Source organism: Pseudophryne corroboree, chromosome 11 (assembly GCF_028390025.1).
Source record: "Pseudophryne corroboree isolate aPseCor3 chromosome 11, aPseCor3.hap2, whole genome shotgun sequence".
In the NCBI taxonomy this organism is placed as follows: domain Eukaryota; kingdom Metazoa; phylum Chordata; class Amphibia; order Anura; family Myobatrachidae; genus Pseudophryne; species Pseudophryne corroboree.
In genome coordinates this window covers 19,462,406-19,481,311 of record NC_086454.1, presented here as the reverse complement: position 1 = coordinate 19,481,311, position 18,906 = coordinate 19,462,406, and the positions used below count along the sequence as shown (strand labels likewise).

Sequence of the window (18,906 nt, the reverse complement as noted above, 5' to 3'; positions counted from 1 at the left end):
AGATTCTACCTGGTGCATGTAGTTCAGGCTGTCGCTTTCTCCCATGCAGTAACGTCTGTACACAAAAGAGAAAATGCATTAATGCTGCCCACACGCGTAGCTGTACCGGACAAATGACCCCAAACCTCCGTCTGTGTTTCGCGTAAAGCACTGCAACGCCTGATAATGATTGTGTCAGGTGAGAATGGTGGAGTGTGTGTGGCCATGCAGGCAAATGTGTGCTGAAACTAGGATTTGCTCAGTAAATTTCTCTATCGTCCTAGTGGATGCTGGGGTTCCTGAAAGGACCATGGGGAATAGCGGCTCCGCAGGAGACAGGGCACAAAAAGTAAAGCTTTTTCAGATCAGGTGGTGTGCACTGGCTCCTCCCCCTATGACCCTCCTCCAGACTCCAGTTAGATTTTTGTGCCCGGCCGAGAAGGGTGCAATCTAGGTGGCTCTCCTAAAGAGCTGCTTAGAAAAAGTTTAGCTAGGTTTTTTATTTTACAGTGATTCCTGCTGGCAACAGGATCACTGCAGCGAGGGACTGAGGGGAGAAGGAGTCAACTCACCTGCGTGCAGGATGGATTGGCTTCTTGGCTACTGGACATCAAGCTCCAGAGGGACGATCACAGGTACAGCCTGGATGGTCACCGGAGCCGCGCCGCCGGCCCCCTTGCAGATGCTGAAGTCAGAAGAGGTCCAGAATCGGCGGCTGAAGACTCCTGCAGTCTTCTAAAGGTAGCGCACAGCACTGCAGCTGTGCGCCATTTTCCTCTCAGCACACTTCACACGGCAGTCACTGAGGGTGCAGGGCGCTGGGAGGGGGGCGCCCTGGGAGGCAAATGAATACCTATAAAGGCTAAAAATACCTCACATATAGCCCCTAGAGGCTATATGGAGATATTTAACCCCTGCCTGATTTTTCTAAATAGCGGGAGACGAGCCCGCCAGAAAAGGGGCGGGGCCTATCTCCTCAGCACACGGCGCCATTTCCTCTCACAGCTCCGCTGGTCAGGACGGCTCCCAAGTCTCTCCCCTGCACTGCACTACAGAAACAGGGTAAAACAGAGAGGGGGGGGCAAATTTATGGCGATATTTTGATATAACAAAGCAGCTATAAGGGAGCACTTATTATAAGGCTATCCCTGATATATATATAGCGCTTTTGGTGTGTGCTGGCAAACTCTCCCTCTGTCTCCCCAAAGGGCTAGTGGGTCCTGTCTTCGTTAGGAGCATTCCCTGTGTGTCTGCTGTGTGTCGGTACGTGTGTGTCGACATGTATGAGGACGATATTGGTGTGGAGGCGGAGCAATTGCCAAATATGAGGATGTCACCCCCTAGGGAGTCGACACCAGAATGGATGCCTTTATTTATGGAACTACGGGATAGTGTCAACACGCTAAAGCAGTCGTTTGACGACATGAGGCGGCCGGACAATCAATTAGTGCCTGTCCAGGCGACTCAAACACCGTCAGGGGCTGTGAAACGCCCTTTGCCTCAGTCGGTCGACACAGACCCAGACGCAGGCACTGACTCCAGTGGTGACGGTGACGATTCAACCGTATTTTCCAGTAGGGCCACACGTTATATGATTTTGGCAATGAAGGAGGCGTTACATTTAGCTGATACTACAGGTACCACTAAACAGGGTATTATGTGGGGTATGAAAAAACTACCTATAGTTTTTCCTGAATCAGAAGAATTAAATGACGTGTGTAATGAAGCGTGGGTTGCCCCTGATAAAAAGCTGATAATTTCAAAGAAATTATTGGCATTATACCCTTTCCCGCCAGAGGTTAGGGAGCGCTGGGAAACACCTCCTAGGGTGGACAAGGCGCTAACACGCTTATCTAAACAAGTGGCGTTACCCTCTCCTGAGACGGCCGCACTTAAAGATCCATCAGATAGGAGGATGGAAAATATCCAAAAAAGTATATACACACATGCAGGTGTTATACTACGACCAGCTGTAGCGACTGCCTGGATGGGCAGTGCTGGGGTAGTTTGGTCAGAGTCCCTGATTGAAAATATTGATACCCTGGACAGGGACAATATTTTACTGTCGTTAGAACAAATAAAGGATGCATTTCTTTATATGCGTGATGCACAGAGGGATATCTGCACACTGGCATCACGGGTAAGTGCTATGTCCATTTCGGCCAGAAGAGCTTTATGGACGCGACAGTGGACAGGCGATGCGGATTCAAAACGGCATATGGAAGTTTTGCCGTATAAAGGGGAGGAGTTATTTGGAGTCGGTCTATCAGATTTGGTGGCCACGGCTACAGCCGGGAAATCCACCTTTCTACCTCAAGTCACTCCCCAACAGAAAAAGGCACCGACTTTTCAACCGCAGCCCTTTCGTTCCTTTAAAAATAAGAGACCAAAGGGCTATTCATATCTGCCACGAGGCAGAGGTCGAGGGAAGAGACAGCAACACGCAGCTCCTTCCCAGGAACAGAAGCCCTCCCCGGCTTCTACAAAAGCCTCAGCATGACGCTGGGGCTTCTCAAGCGGACTCGGGGACGGTGGGCGGTCGTCTCAAAAATTACAGCGCGCAGTGGGCTCACTCGCAGGTAGATCCCTGGATCCTGCAGATAATATCTCAAGGGTACAGGTTGGAATTAGAGACAGATCCACCTCGCCGTTTCCTGAAGTCTGCTTTACCAACGTCCCCCTCCGAAAGGGAGACGGTTTTGGAAGCCATTCACAAGCTGTACTCTCAGCAGGTGATAGTCAAGGTACCTCTTCTACAACAAGGGAAGGGGTATTATTCCACTCTTTTTGTGGTACCGAAGCCGGATGGCTCGGTAAGGCCTATTCTAAATCTGAAGTCCTTGAACCTGTACATAAAGAAGTTCAAGTTCAAGATGGAGTCACTCAGAGCAGTGATAGCGAACCTGGAAGAGGGGGACTTTATGGTATCCTTGGACATCAAGGATGCGTATCTCCACGTTCCAATTTACCCCTCACACCAGGGGTACCTCAGGTTCGTTGTACAAAACTGTCACTATCAGTTTCAGACGCTGCCGTTCGGATTGTCCACGGCACCTCGGATCTTTACAAAGGTAATGGCCGAGATGATGATTCTTCTTCGAAGAAAAGGCATATTAATTATCCCATACTTGGACGATCTCCTAATAAGGGCGAGGTCCAGAGAACAGCTAGAGATGGGATTAGCACTGTCTCAAGAAGTGCTAAAACAGCACGGGTGGATTCTGAATATTCCAAAATCCCAGTTAATGCCGACAACTCGTCTGCTGTTCCTAGGGATGATTCTGGACACGGTTCAGAAAAAGGTTTTTCTCCCGGAGGAAAAAGCCAAGGAGTTATCCGAGCTTGTCAGGAACCTCCTAAAACCAGGAAAGGTGTCTGTACATCAATGCACAAGAGTCCTGGGAAAAATGGTGGCTTCTTACGAAGCAATTCCATTCGGCAGATTCCACGCAAGAATTTTCCAAAGGGATCTGTTGGACAAATGGTCAGGGTCGCATCTTCAGATGCACCTACGGATAACCCTGTCTCCAAGGACAAGGGTGTCTCTTCTGTGGTGGTTGCAGAGTCCTCATCTATTGGAGGGCCGCAGATTCGGCATACAGGATTGGATCCTGGTGACCACGGACGCCAGCCTGAGAGGCTGGGGAGCAGTCACACAAGGAAGAAACTTCCAGGGAGTATGGACGAGCCTGGAAACGTCTCTTCACATAAACATTCTGGAACTAAGAGCAATATACAATGCTCTAAGCCAGGCAGAACCTCTGCTTCAGGGAAAACCGGTGTTGATCCAGTCGGACAACATCACGGCAGTCGCCCATGTGAACAGACAGGGCGGCACAAGAAGCAGGAGTGCAATGGCAGAAGCTGCAAGGATTCTTCGCTGGGCAGAGAATCATGTGATAGCACTGTCAGCAGTGTTCATCCCGGGAGTGGACAACTGGGAAGCAGACTTCCTCAGCAGACACGATCTTCACCCGGGAGAGTGGGGACTTCATCCAGAAGTCTTCCACATGCTGGTAACCCGTTGGGAAAGACCAATGGTGGACATGATGGCGTCTCGCCTCAACAAAAAACTGGACAGGTATTGCGCCAGGTCAAGAGATCCGCAGGCAATAGCTGTGGACGCGCTGGTAACGCCTTGGGTGTACCAGTCGGTGTATGTGTTTCCTCCTCTGCCTCTCATACCAAAAGTATTGAGAATTATACGGCAAAGAGGCGTAAGAACGATACTAGTGGTTCCGGATTGGCCAAGAAGGACTTGGTACCCGGAACTTCAAGAGATGATCACGGAAGATCCGTGGCCTCTACCTCTAAGGAGGGACTTGCTTCAGCAGGGTCCCTGTCTGTTTCAAGACTTACCGCGGCTGCGTTTGACGGCATGGCGGTTGAACGCCGGATCCTGAAGGAAAAAGGCATGCCGGAAGAAGTCATTCCTACTTTGATTAAAGCAAGGAAGGAAGTAACCGTGCAACATTATCACCGAATTTGGCGAAAATATGTTGCGTGGTGCGAAGATCGGGGTGCTCCGACGGAGGAATTTCAACTGGGTCGATTCCTACATTTCCTGCAATCAGGATTGTCTATGGGTCTCAAATTGGGATCTATTAAGGTTCAAATTTCGGCCCTGTCGATTTTCTTTCAAAAAGAATTGGCTTCAGTCCCTGAAGTCCAGACCTTTGTTAAGGGAGTGCTGCATATACAGCCTCCTGTGGTGCCTCCTGTGGCACCGTGGGATCTCAATGTGGTTTTGGCCTTTCTAAAATCTCATTGGTTTGAACCACTAAATAAGGTGGATTTGAAATATCTCACTTGGAAAGTGACCATGCTTCTAGCCCTGGCTTCTGCAAGGAGAGTATCAGAATTGGCAGCTTTATCTTACAAAAGCCCATATCTGATTTTCCATTCGGACAGGGCAGAACTGCGGACTCGTCCGCATTTTCTCCCTAAGGTGGTGTCAGCAGTTCATCTGAACCAGCCTATTGTAGTGCCTGCGGCTACAAGTGACTTGGAGGACTCCAAGTTACTGGACGTTGTCAGAGCATTAAAAATATATATTGCAAGGACAGCTGGAGTCAGAAAATCTGACTCGTTGTTTATATTGTATGCACCCAACAAAATGGGTGCTCCTGCGTCTAAGCAGACGATTGCTCGTTGGATCTGTAGCACAATCCAACTTGCACATTCTGTGGCAGGCCTGCCACAGCCTAAATCTGTAAAGGCCCACTCCACAAGGAAGGTGGGCTCATCTTGGGCGGCTGCCCGAGGGGTCTCGGCATTACAACTTTGCCGAGCAGCTACGTGGTCAGGGGAGAACACGTTTGTAAAATTTTACAAATTTGATACTCTGGCTAAGGAGGACCTGGAGTTCTCTCATTCGGTGCTGCAGAGTCATCCGCACTCTCCCGCCCGTTTGGGAGCTTTGGTATAATCCCCATGGTCCTTTCAGGAACCCCAGCATCCACTAGGACGATAGAGAAAATACGATTTTACTTACCGATAAATCTATTTCTCGGAGTCCGTAGTGGATGCTGGGCGCCCATCCCAAGTGCGGATTATCTGCATAAATTGTACATAGTTATTGTTAACTAATTCGGGTTATTGTTGAAGGAAGCCATCTTTCAGAGGCTCCGCTGTTATCATACTGTTAACTGGGTTTAGATCACAGGTTGTACGGTGTGATTGGTGTGGCTGGTATGAGTCTTACCCGGGATTCAAAATCCTCCCTTATTGTGTACGCTCGTCCGGGCACAGTACCTAACTGGAGTCTGGAGGAGGGTCATAGGGGGAGGAGCCAGTGCACACCACCTGATCTGAAAAAGCTTTACTTTTTGTGCCCTGTCTCCTGCGGAGCCGCTATTCCCCATGGTCCTTTCAGGAACCCCAGCATCCACTACGGACTCCGAGAAATAGATTTATCGGTAAGTAAAATCTTATTATCTGTGTGTGTTTTATTATTGGCACATCAGAAGCATTTTTGTAGGAGCTTCTTGGAGTCCTGGCAGTGTGTACTTGGCTTTGTATCTATTTAGTAGTGGGCAAAGGGCAGCCCGCACTGAGATGACGGTACCGAGTGCAATATACAGAGCAGAAAGGGCAGCCTGCACTGAGATGACGGTACCGAGTGCAATATGCAGAGCAGAAAGGGTAGCCTGCACTGAGATGACGGTACTGAGTGTAATATACAGAGTAGAAAGGGCAGTCTGCACTGAGATGACTGTACCGAGTGCAATATACAGAGCAGAAAGGGCAGCCTGCACTGAGATGACGGTACCGAGTGCAATATGCAGAGCAGAAAGGGTAGCCTGCACTGAGATGACGGTACTGAGTGTAATATACAGAGTAGAAAGGGCAGTCTGCACTGAGATGACTGTACTGAGTGTAATATACAGAGCAGAAAGGGCAGCCTGCACTGAGATGACTGTACCGAGTGCAATATACAGAGCAGAAAGGGCAGCCTGCACTGAGATGACGGTACCGAGTGCAATATACAGAGCAGAAAGGGCAGCCTGCACTGAGATGACTGTACTGAGTGCAATATACAGAGCAGAAAGGGCAGCCTGCACTGAGATGACTGTACTGAGTGCAATATACAGAGCAGAAAGGGCAGTCTGCACTGAGATGACTGTACTGAGTGCAATATACAGAGCAGAAAGGGCAGTCTGCACTGAGATGACGGTGCTAATGGCAATATACAGAGCAGAAAGGGCAGTCTGCACTGAGATGACTGTACTGAGTGTAATATACAGAGCAGAAAGGGCGGCATGCACTAAGATGACTGTACCGAGTGCAATATACAGAGCAGAAAGGGCAGCCTGCACTGAGATGACGGTGCTAAGGGCAATATACAGAGCAGAAAGGGCAGCCTGCACTGAGATGACTGTACTGAGTGTAATATATAGAGCAGAAAGGGCAGCCTGCACTGAGATGACTGTACCGAGTGCAATATACAGAGCAGAAAGGGCAGCCTGCACTGAGATGACGGTACCGAGTGTAATATACAGAGCAGAAAGGGCAGCCTGCACTGAGATGACGGTACTGAGTGCAATATACAGAGCAGAAAGGGCAGCCTGCACTGAGATGACGGTACCGAGTGCAATATACAGAGCAGAAAGGGCAGCCTGCACTGAGATGACGGTACCGAGTGCAATATACAGAGCAGAAAGGGCAGCCTGCACTGAGATGACTGTACTGAGTGCAATATACAGAGCAGAAAGGGCAGCCTGCACTGAGATGACTGTACTGAGTGCAATATACAGAGCAGAAAGGGCAGCCTGCACTGAGATGACGGTACCGAGTGCAATATACCGAGCAGAAAGGGCAGCCTGCACTGAGATGACGGTACCGAGTGCAATATACAGAGCAGAAAGAGCAGCCTGCACTGAGATGACGGTACCGAGTGCAATATGCAGAGCAGAAAGGGCAGCCTGCACTGAGATGACTATACCGAGGGCAATATACAGAGCAGAAAGGGCAGCCTGCACTGAGATGACGGTACCGAGTGCAATATACAGAGCAGAAAGGGCAGCCTGCACTGAGATGACGGTACCGAGTGCAATATACAGAGCAGAAAGGGCAGCCTGCACTGAGATGACGGTACAGAGTGCAATATGCAGAGCAGAAAGGGCAGCCTGCACTGAGATGACGGTGCTAAGGGCAATATACAGAGCAGAAAGGGCAGCCTGCACTGAGATGACGGTACTGAGTGCAATATACAGAGCAGAAAGAGCAGCCTGCACTGAGATGACTGTACCGAGTGCAATATACAGAGCAGAAAGGGCAGCCTGCACTGAGATGACGGTACTGAGTGCAATATACAGAGCAGAAAGGGCAGCCTGCACTGAGATGACGGTACCGAGTGCAATATACAGAGCAGAAAGGGCAGCCTGCACTGAGATGACGGTGCTAAGGGCAATATACAGAGCAGAAAGGGCAGCCTGCACTGAGATGACGGTGCTAAGGGCAATATACAGAGCAGAAAGGGCAGCCTGCACTGAGATGACGGTACTGAGTGCAATATGCAGAGCAGAAAGGGCAGCCTGCACTGAGATGACTGTACCGAGGGCAATATACAGAGCAGTAAGGGCAGCCTGCACTGAGATGACTGTACCGAGTGTAATATACAGAGCAGAAAGGGCAGCCTGCCCTGAGATGACGGTACTGAGTGTAATATACAGAGCAGAAAGGGCAGCCTGCACTGAGATGACGGTACCGAGTGCAATATGCAGAGCAGAAAGGGCAGCCTGCACTGAGATGACGGTACCGAGTGCAATATACCGAGCAGAAAGGGCAGCCTGCACTGAGATGACTGTACCGAGTGCAATATACAGAGCAGAAAGGGCAGCCTGCACTGAGATGACGGTACTGAGTGCAATATACAGAGCAGAAAGGGCAGCCTGCACTGAGATGACGGTACTGAGTGTAATATACAGAGCAGAAAGGGCAGTCTGCACTGAGATGACGGTACTGAGTGTAATATACAGAGCAGAAAGGGCAGCCTGCACTGAGATGACGGTACTGAGTGTAATATACAGAGCAGAAAGGGCGGCCTGCACTGAGATGACTGTACCGAGTGCAATATACAGAGCAGAAAGGGCAGCCTGCACTGAGATGACTGTACCGAGTGTAATATACAGAGCAGAAAGGGTAGCCTGCACTGAGATGACGGTGCTAAGGGCAATATACAGAGCAGAAAGGGCAGCCTGCACTGAGATGACTGTACTGAGTGTAATATACAGAGCAGAAAGGGCGGCCTGCACTGAGATGACTGTACCGAGTGCAATATACAGAGCAGAAAGGGCAGCCTGCACTGAGATGACGGTGCTAAGGGCAATATACAGAGCAGAAAGGGCAGCCTGCACTGAGATGACTGTACCGAGTGCAATATACAGAGCAGAAAGGGCAGCCTGACGGTACCGAGTGTAATATACAGAGCAGAAAGGGCAGCCTGCACTGAGATGACGGTACCGAGTGCAATATACAGAGCAGAAAGCGCAGCCTGCACTGAGATGACGGTACTGAGTGCAATATGCAGAGCACAAAGGGCAGCCTGCACTGAGATGACGGTGCTAAAGGCAATATACAGAGCAGAAAGGGCAGCCTGCACTGAGATGACTGTACTGAGTGTAATATACAGAGCAGAAAGGGCAGCCTGCACTGAGATGACTGTACTGAGTGCAATATACTGAGCAGAAAGGGCAGCCTGCACTGAGATGACGGTGCTAAGGGCAATATACAGAGCAGAAAGGGCAGCCTGCACTGAGATGACGGTACCGAGTGCAATATACAGAGCAGAAAGGGCAGCCCGCACTGAGATGACGGTACCGAGTGCAATATGCAGAGCAGAAAGGGCAGCCTGCACTGAGATGACGGTACCGAGTGTAATATATAGAGCAGAAAGGGCAGCCTGCACTGAGATGATGGTACTGAGTGCAATATACAGAGCAAAAAGGGCAGCCCGCACTGAGATGACGGTACCGAGTGCAATATGCAGAGCAGAAAGGGCAGCCTGCACTGAGATGACGGTACCGAGTGTAATATATAGAGCAGAAAGGGCAGCCTGCACTGAGATGATGGTACTGAGTGCAATATACAGAGCAGAAAGGGCAGCCTGCACTGAGATGACTGTACCGAGTGTAATATACAGAGCAGAAAGGGCAGCCTGCACTGAGATGACGGTACTGAGTGCAATATGCAGAGCAGAAAGGGCAGCCTGCACTGAGATGACTGTACCGAGGGCAATATACAGAGCAGAAAGGGCAGCCTGCACTGAGATGACGGTGCTAAAGGCAATATACAGAGCAGAAAGGGCAGCCTGCACTGAGATGACGGTACCGAGTGCAATATACAGAGCAGAAAGGGCAGCCTGCACTGAGATGACGGTACCGAGTGCAATATACAGAGCAGAAAGGGCAGCCTGCACTGAGATGACGGTACCGAGTGCAATATACCGAGCAGAAAGGGCAGCCTGCACTGAGATGACGGTACCGAGTGTAATATACAGAGCAGAAAGGGCAGCCTGCACTGAGATGACGGTACTGAGTGTAATATACAGAGCAGAAAGGGCAGCCTGCACTGAGATGACGGTACCGAGTGTAATATACAGAGCAGAAAGGGCAGCCTGCACTGAGATGACTGTACTGAGTGTAATATACAGAGCAGAAAGGGCAGCCTGCACTGAGATGACGGTACTGAGTGTAATATACAGAGCAGAAAGGGCAGCCTGCACTGAGATGACGGTACTGAGTGTAATATACAGAGCAGAAAGGGCAGCCTGCACTGAGATGACTGTACCGAGTGTAATATACGGAGCAGAAAGGGCAGCCTGCACTGAGATGACGGTACCGAGTGCAATATACAGAGCAGAAAGGGCAGCCTGCACTGAGATGACGGTACCGAGTGTAATATACAGAGCAGAAAGGGCAGCCTGCACTGAGATGACTGTACCGAGTGCAATATACAGAGCAGAAAGGGCAGCCTGCACTGAGATGACGGTACCGAGTGTAATATACAGAGCAGAAAGGGCAGCCTGCACTGAGATGACTGTACCGAGTGTAATATACAGAGCAGAAAGGGCAGCCTGCACTGAGATGACGGTACCGAGTGTAATATACAGAGCAGAAAGGGCAGCCTGCACTGAGATGACGGTACCGAGTGTAATATACAGAGCAGAAAGGGCAGCCTGCACTGAGATGACTGTACCGAGTGCAATATACAGAGCAGAAAGGGCAGCCTGCACTGAGATGACGGTACCGAGTGTAATATACAGAGCAGAAAGGGCAGCCTGCACTGAGATGACTGTACCGAGTGTAATATACAGAGCAGAAAGGGCAGCCTGCACTGAGATGACTGTACTGAGTGCAATATACAGAGCAGAAAGGGCAGCCTGCACTGAGATGACTGTACCGAGTGTAATATACAGAGCAGAAAGGGCAGCCTGCACTGAGATGACGGTACCGAGGGCAATATACAGAGCAGAAAGGGCAGCCTGCACTGAGATGACGGTACCGAGTGCAATATGCAGAGCAGAAAGGGCAGCCTGCACTGAGATGACGGTACCGAGTGCAATATACAGAGCAGAAAGGGCAGCCTGCACTGAGATGACGGTACCGAGTGCAATATACAGAGCAGAAAGGGCAGCCTGCACTGAGATGACGGTACCGAGTGTAATATACAGAGCAGAAAGGGCAGCCTGCACTGAGATGACGGTACTGAGTGTAATATACAGAGCAGAAAGGGCAGCCTGCACTGAGATGACGGTACCGAGTGTAATATACAGAGCAGAAAGGGCAGCCTGCACTGAGATGACTGTACTGAGTGTAATATACAGAGCAGAAAGGGCAGCCTGCACTGAGATGACGGTACTGAGTGTAATATACAGAGCAGAAAGGGCAGCCTGCACTGAGATGACGGTACTGAGTGTAATATACAGAGCAGAAAGGGCAGCCTGCACTGAGATGACTGTACCGAGTGTAATATACAGAGCAGAAAGGGCAGCCTGCACTGAGATGACGGTACCGAGTGCAATATACAGAGCAGAAAGGGCAGCCTGCACTGAGATGACTGTACCGAGTGCAATATACAGAGCAGAAAGGGCAGCCTGCACTGAGATGACGGTACCGAGTGTAATATACAGAGCAGAAAGGGCAGCCTGCACTGAGATGACGGTACCGAGTGTAATATACAGAGCAGAAAGGGCAGCCTGCACTGAGATGACTGTACCGAGTGCAATATACAGAGCAGAAAGGGCAGCCTGCACTGAGATGACGGTACCGAGTGTAATATACAGAGCAGAAAGGGCAGCCTGCACTGAGATGACTGTACCGAGTGTAATATACAGAGCAGAAAGGGCAGCCTGCACTGAGATGACGGTACCGAGTGTAATATACAGAGCAGAAAGGGCAGCCTGCACTGAGATGACGGTACCGAGTGTAATATACAGAGCAGAAAGGGCAGCCTGCACTGAGATGACTGTACCGAGTGCAATATACAGAGCAGAAAGGGCAGCCTGCACTGAGATGACGGTACCGAGTGTAATATACAGAGCAGAAAGGGCAGCCTGCACTGAGATGACTGTACCGAGTGTAATATACAGAGCAGAAAGGGCAGCCTGCACTGAGATGACTGTACCGAGTGCAATATACAGAGCAGAAAGGGCAGCCTGCACTGAGATGACTGTACCGAGGGCAATATACAGAGCAGAAAGGGCAGCCTGCACTGAGATGACGGTACCGAGTGCAATATACAGAGCAGAAAGGGCAGCCTGCACTGAGATGACGGTACCGAGTGCAATGTACAGGACAAACAGCTGGAGAGAAGGTAACACAATTATGTTTACAAGCGGGCTGGTTACACAAAGCTGCTAGGAAAAATTATGAGCATTATACCTTAGGCGCACGAGCAGCTATAATCACATAAACCCAATGAAATGTTTCACCACACTTCAGATAAACAGTATATACCGGGTAACTGCAGATAAGTTCTGGAAAAACAAATGACAATGACTACCCTTATACTAAAGGAAGATCTTCCAAGACATAAAGTCCTTCTATTATGCGGCTGACCAGGCATACCAAATCTCATAGGGATGGTGGTGTGTTGGAGACTTCTCGTCACATGTAGCATAGTACATAGCACAGTGATGGGCCCTACACACTAAGCGATTACACAGAGCGATATGAATGATCTCTTTCAGTGTGTATGCACCAACGATGTATGATGCGCGGCCCCGCGTTCGTTTATTGCTGGTGCCAATATGGGCAATCTCATCCACATTAGCATGCAGGGCTGTGGGCCGCCGTGTGACGGGGGTAGTGAAGAAACTTCTCCCCCCCCCCGTATCGGCCGCCAGGCACCTCAGCGGCAAATCCGCTTAGTTGTGGAGGGCTGGTGATCTGGGAAACGGTCACCACTTGTACCGTCACTGCTGTTATTTTCTGATGGAATTTCCCCCTGTGTTCCGGTTTGTATAAGCAGATAATACAATACAACCAGTTACAGGTCTGACTCCTGTTATTGTAGGCATGAGAGCCCAGAAGGCCTGGATGTCTATATGCATGTATTACAGCTGGTGACGACGGTGGACGAGGGCATTCTGTCATTGGGTAAGTTACAACACTACATCGTACTGTGACCTGTGACTTTATACTTTTAGCCACTTCTTTTTTCTTTTAAAGCTGAACCATTTTATTCTGACTTTTCATTCACCCCCCGCCCCCCCCCCCCAAAACAAAACCCGCAAAAAAAACTAATTAGAAATTTTTTTAATCTCATTTTAAAGTGCAGTCTCCAGAAGATGGGAAGGCAACGTGGGAATTCCTGTACGACCTGATGTGTCAGGACTTGTGCCAGCCGGCTGACCCCCCTCTGATCGTTCAAGAGCAGAAGTTCATCTTATCCTCCGTTCTGGCTGTCATGTCCGTTATGTTCACATCGCAGACAGGACAGGAGTACACGGAGATCCAGAACAGTAATTACCGCTTCCGTCCTGGCTGACGCCACTTCTCTATAAGATGACGCTACAACATCTATTATAGTCCTGATTTGTTCTAAGTGGAAGGACTGATCGTTTAGCACATACCTGCTGATGACCGATAATAACACTGGCCATTAGAGGGCCCTTCGCCACCGCAGATTGATACTGTGTGTTGTCTTTAGGAGGACAGTTCTACAAATGGCCACTAGAGTGCGCACAGGATATTTTGAAGCTTGTGTAATGCAGCTTCTGATTACACTCACACACACAAGTTACAGTAGGAAATGCATTGCAGTCAAAGCATCGGTTACCATTATCCAGCTATTGCTATGGCGGGTTCTGGGATAAAGGCTGAGGCTAATGCTTGTGTTGCCTGGGGCAGCATCTTATTGTTGCCTTCTCACCCTGTAAATGAACATTTATTTTATTTATAGTATACATTATAAAACACAAGTATTATCACTTCAATTTTTATGCAGTTTGCCACAACTTTAGCACTGAGCTCAGGTTTTGGCATTTATAGAACATTTTACTCTGCGACAAATCCCTTTCCCTGATACAGCGGCCTTATCACACGCACGCTCCTGGCTGGCGCGCTGCACGTTACCGTGTTCACGCACAAGACCTAGTGCTTATCTCTCACTACTATTCCATCCACCCTCCCCGTGTGTCTCTTTCCAGACCTGTCATTGGTGGGCAGCTTGACCCAGATCTTGGATAACTTGGAAATCTGTCAGAGGAAGAGCAGCAATAAGCCCCAGGATCAAGACGAGGCGGAGGACAAGGGAACAGAGGAAGACTTCCACTTAAATATCCTAAAGGAGGTCTGCTGCGAATTTCTCTCCAACATCATGTCACAGCTAACAAAGGTGAAACGCGCAGCACAGTGGATGCAGCCTTTGTGTCTCGCTGGATACTAGGCCGAGTTGTCAGGAGTACTTGGCTGAGCCGGCACGCTGTAGCGTCACTCATAGTCACCCTGACCTCTGCTACCATAATAGCATCAAATCTGTCTGTGCTTTCCCGCTACAATCCTAATAGTCACCAGCTAAATGTGTTCCTGTCCCTCTGCGTGTGCAAATCAGGGCATAGATCAGTTATCACAGAGGCCTGGTGCCAAAAGAAACCCTCAGACTGAGACAGCTGGTGTCCGCCTGAAGTCTACACTGCTGGGGTCTGACTTTGGCTGCGCCGGATATTTTCACCATAGCGTCTGTGTATATTCTGCTATACAGAGTGTGACAAACCGAGCAGCCTGCATTTACTACAGGGGTCCTGTACAGATGGTGTAAGATGTGCACAGATGTATACACCTCTGTGTAGAACGTGTCCCATGTGTTTTATTACTACATACGCTCAGAACCTAGCACATGCAAACACAGGCAATCCAGAATCGTGCGCATTTCAATTTACACTTACGAATGATGAGCCATAACCTGCAGTAGTGTACATACGCTGCTTTCCAATCATGTCGTTTGCACCTAGTATGATGACAATTAGTAACTGATATGGGGTGTCTGCATATGGGTGGCTACAGCAGGACGCCACAGGCTGGGAGTTATATAGTGGGAGGAGCAGGGTCCCCAGCAGCACAGAGTATATCAGGAGATGAGTGATGTGTTAGTGAAGACAGGACTACATGAGACAGGGGCAGTGACATGATGTGAGTAGGAGAATGGAGGCAGCAGGAGGCCACAGACTGAGAGTTATATAGTGGGAGGAGCAGGGTCCCCAACAGCACAGAGTATATCAGGAGATGAGTGATGTGTCAGTGAGGACAGGGCTGCATGTGACAGGGACAGTGACATGATGTGAGGAGGGGAATGGAGGCAGCAGGAAGCCACAGACTGAGAGTTATATAGTGGGAGGAGCAGGGTCCCCAGCAGCACAGAGTATATCAGGAGATGAGTGATGTGTCAGTGAGGACAGGGCTGCATGTTACAGGGGCAGTGACATGATGTGAGGAGGGGAATGGAGGCAGCAGGAAGTCACAGACTGAGATTTATATAGTGGAAGGAGCAGGGTCCCAGCAGCACAGAGTATATCAGGAGATGAGTGATGTGTCAGTGAGGACAGGGCTACATGTGACAAGGGCAGTGACATGATGTGAGGAGGGGAATGGAGGCAGCAGGAAGTCACAGACTGAGATTTATATAGTGGAAGGAGCAGGGTCCCCAGCAGCACAGAGTATATCAGGAGATGAGTGATGTGTCAGTGAGGACAGGGCTACATGTGACAAGGGCAGTGACATGATGTGAGGAGGGGAATGGAGGCAGCAGGAAGTCACAGACTGAGATTTATATAGTGGAAGGAGCAGGGTCCCCAGCAGCACAGAGTATATCAGGAGATGAGTGATGTGTCAGTGAGGACAGGGCTACATGTGACAGGGGCAGTGACATGATGTGAGGAGGGGAATGGAGGCAGCAGGAAGACACAGATTGAGAGTTATATAGTGGGAGGAGCAAGATCTCCAGCAGCACAGAGTTTATCAGGAGATGAGTGATGTGTCAGTGAGGACAGGGCTACATGTGACAAGGGCAGTGACATGATGTGAGGAGGGGAATGGAGGCAGCAGGAAGACACAGATTGAGAGTTATATAGTAGGAGGAGCAGGGTCCCCAGCAGCGCAGAGTATATCAGGAGATGAGTGATGTGTCAGTGAGGACAGGGCTACATGTGACAAGGGCAGTGACATGATGTGAGGAGGGGAATGGAGGCAGCAGGAAGACACAGATTGAGAGTTATATAGTAGGAGGAGCAGGGTCCCCAGCAGCGCAGAGTATATCAGGAGATGAGTGATGTGTCAGTGAGGACAGGGCTACATGTGACAAGGGCAGTGACATGATGTGAGGAGGGGAATGGAGGCAGCAGGAAGACACAGATTGAGAGTTATATAGTAGGAGGAGCAGGGTCCCCAGCAGCGCAGAGTATATCAGGAGATGAGTGATGTGTCAGTGAGGACAGGGCTACATGTGACAAGGGCAGTGACATGATGTGAGGAGGGGAATGGAGGCAGCAGGAAGACACAGATTGAGAGTTATATAGTAGGAGGAGCAGGTGCTCCAGCAGCACAGAACAGTGATGTAGGGAAATTGTGTTATGTTCACTTGTGTGTGAGACAAGAATAACATACATTTTTGGTTTTGCCTCCTCTTTCCAGGAGATTATACTAGAAGGACTGAAACTAGAGCACATATCTGAAGACAAGTGTCTGACTGCGATCCGGAACCTGCTCCCACAGTATGCTGCATCTGTGAGTATTATTAGCTCTAGAGTTGTATTTTCTGCAGAGACACGATTTCTCCTGCAGCCTGTGACTGTTCCTGGCTGTACGGCCTCTAAGTTACCGCAGACGTTGTCATACCTGATGGTGAAAGTCATTTAGCGATCAGGGAAAAACTCTCCCCAAATCCTGCATGTGTTTCCTCGTACACATCAGGCAGTCAGAGAGTCACATAGTGATGACGTAGATCAGCCATACAGCATAGCTGGTATCTGCTCTACAAGATAGAGCGTCTATACAGTATCTGTATGCCATACAGAGAGAGAAGCCAGTGTGACTGAGCCGCTGCTGGAGGTGTTTCATGCTGTATTTTCCTTAGTGTCTTAGTGACATCGCAGGCACAGTGATACACCACACAGTGTGCTAGAGGCATTCACCGCACAGGAATTGGTCTCACACACGTATAAAGTCACAGGTGAAGCACAACGGAACTTGTGAGAAAAAGCTGCGGCTGCTGCGTAGTAATCACGCTAGCTCCTACTTGTTTGTCTTATACCAATAAGACACATTCTAAGTAAGTAAGAAGGACACTTGGGTAGGCACATGTGGACACGATCAGTGCGGCTTCCCCCAATTAGTGTAATGATAATTCTGTGATACAGCGCTCTTTCTGACCAGTGACTTCTGCCCTATGTTGTGCTTATATTGCCCTCTGCACACCCACATGGCTCTGCACTTATACTGTCCTCTACATACCTACATGGCTCTGCATTTACAGCATGCTGTCCCTCAGCACACCTACAGGACCGATACAACTGTTCTGCATATATACTTTATATGAGGTTGTCAGACACACACCGTATGAATATCCTACAGCAGCGTTTGGGAAATCGGTGTCCCTTCAGCTGTGAGCTATAGTGGGACTACAGGCACCAGCATGATATAAACCAAAAAACAGAAAAATAAAATGAGCATCTCTGCTTGTAGGTGAAAAGCTTCATTGTGGTTCTGGGAGAAGCCAACGAGAGTCTGACAGAGGCTCTGCAGAAAGAGCTCTCAGAACTGATAGAAGAGTCGTGAGAAGCGGCCTCCACCTTTACAGGCTGAACACTGACCGCTTTCCTGGGGAACGTGACCCGTTATAGCTTCCAATTCAACTTGATAAAAGGAAACGACTGTATGAAGAGTTTGGGTGCAGTTCCTGCTAGCAGCCAGCAGGTGGAGCCTATGAATCTCTGCTTTTAGGGAAAGGTCTACTGTTTAAAAAAAAAAAAAGAAGAAAAAAAATCTCTGACCCGTTAGAACTACATGCGTCTGCACACGTACATGTAATGTTCTGGGCTTCTCTAATATTGATGAGGATGTAGCAGGAATGGATAACTGCAGCACAGAGTCCCGTCACGAGCTACTCGTCAATTGATATGAGTTATGGATATGCACAATATCACTGGATGCTGCGCTGTCGTGCTCTGAATCTTCTTTTGTTGACCATAAAAGACATTTTTGCATACTATTTCTTATCTGTTACGTTTCTGCTTTAATAATAAAGTTCCCAGGTTGTTTGAAGGTAATCTCCATGTAATCGCTGATCGGCAAAAGGCTCGTGGCTTTACTCTAACTAAATTATATGCCATATATATTATTCTGATGTGCAAACTCTGGTGTGGGGCCCATACGGTGGCATCAGTATTTCAAAGAATCATTTGCTGCCAGTGTAATTGTCTTGTACAAGCCGCTTGTCATTCCAAGACTTTGTGATGATTTCTGCTGGATAAAGCAAAGTGTGGATGGGACATAAGGGGCCTGATTTTGAGTTGGACCCGGCTAGCGAGTGTTGACATACAGTAGATGCACACAAGCCAATTGACATATTTATGTGCATCACAGGCTGATTCTGTGCTATATCCATCCACTGCTATTGTGTTCTGCACTGTAGTTTTCATTAGTGGAGCAATTGCCTCCCAGTGGCGAACCTGTGTATTGCATGCTGTGGATCCTCTTGCGCCTTACCATGCCAACCCACGCTATTATCATGCTGCGTGTGATCTATTAGGAGAACATTTTTATTGTCCATCCTTATCTGGTAGAATATGAAAAACTATTGTTATAATTCTTAAAAGGCCTAAGACTATATTTTGGAAACCGGAAAAAACAAAAATAATAAAAGGTCTTACCAAGTGACCCCAGGGCAACCTCTCCTGGTCCGCGCTAACACTTGCTTCTGTATCTGGAT

At 49.0% G+C, this 18,906-nt stretch overlaps 1 protein-coding gene across 4 annotated transcripts in view; it reads left to right on the top strand.

Moving 5' to 3' along the window:
* SAAL1 (serum amyloid A like 1) overlaps positions 1-18,239 on the top strand; it is a 129,667-nt gene extending 111,428 nt beyond the window's left edge. For 3 of the 4 annotated variants that reach the window (XM_063946337.1, XM_063946336.1, XM_063946339.1), the window contains exons 9-13: positions 12,997-13,079; positions 13,256-13,444; positions 14,132-14,319; positions 16,611-16,703; positions 17,661-18,239. In XM_063946337.1, the coding sequence (XP_063802407.1) occupies positions 12,997-13,079; positions 13,256-13,444; positions 14,132-14,319; positions 16,611-16,703; positions 17,661-17,753 (646 nt within the window). In that variant the 3' untranslated portion in view covers positions 17,754-18,239. The remainder of the gene's footprint in view (positions 1-12,996; positions 13,080-13,255; positions 13,445-14,131; positions 14,320-16,610; positions 16,704-17,660) is intronic. The other variant, XM_063946338.1, reaches the window with a different exon arrangement.
* Positions 18,240-18,906: the final 667 nt, after the last annotated feature.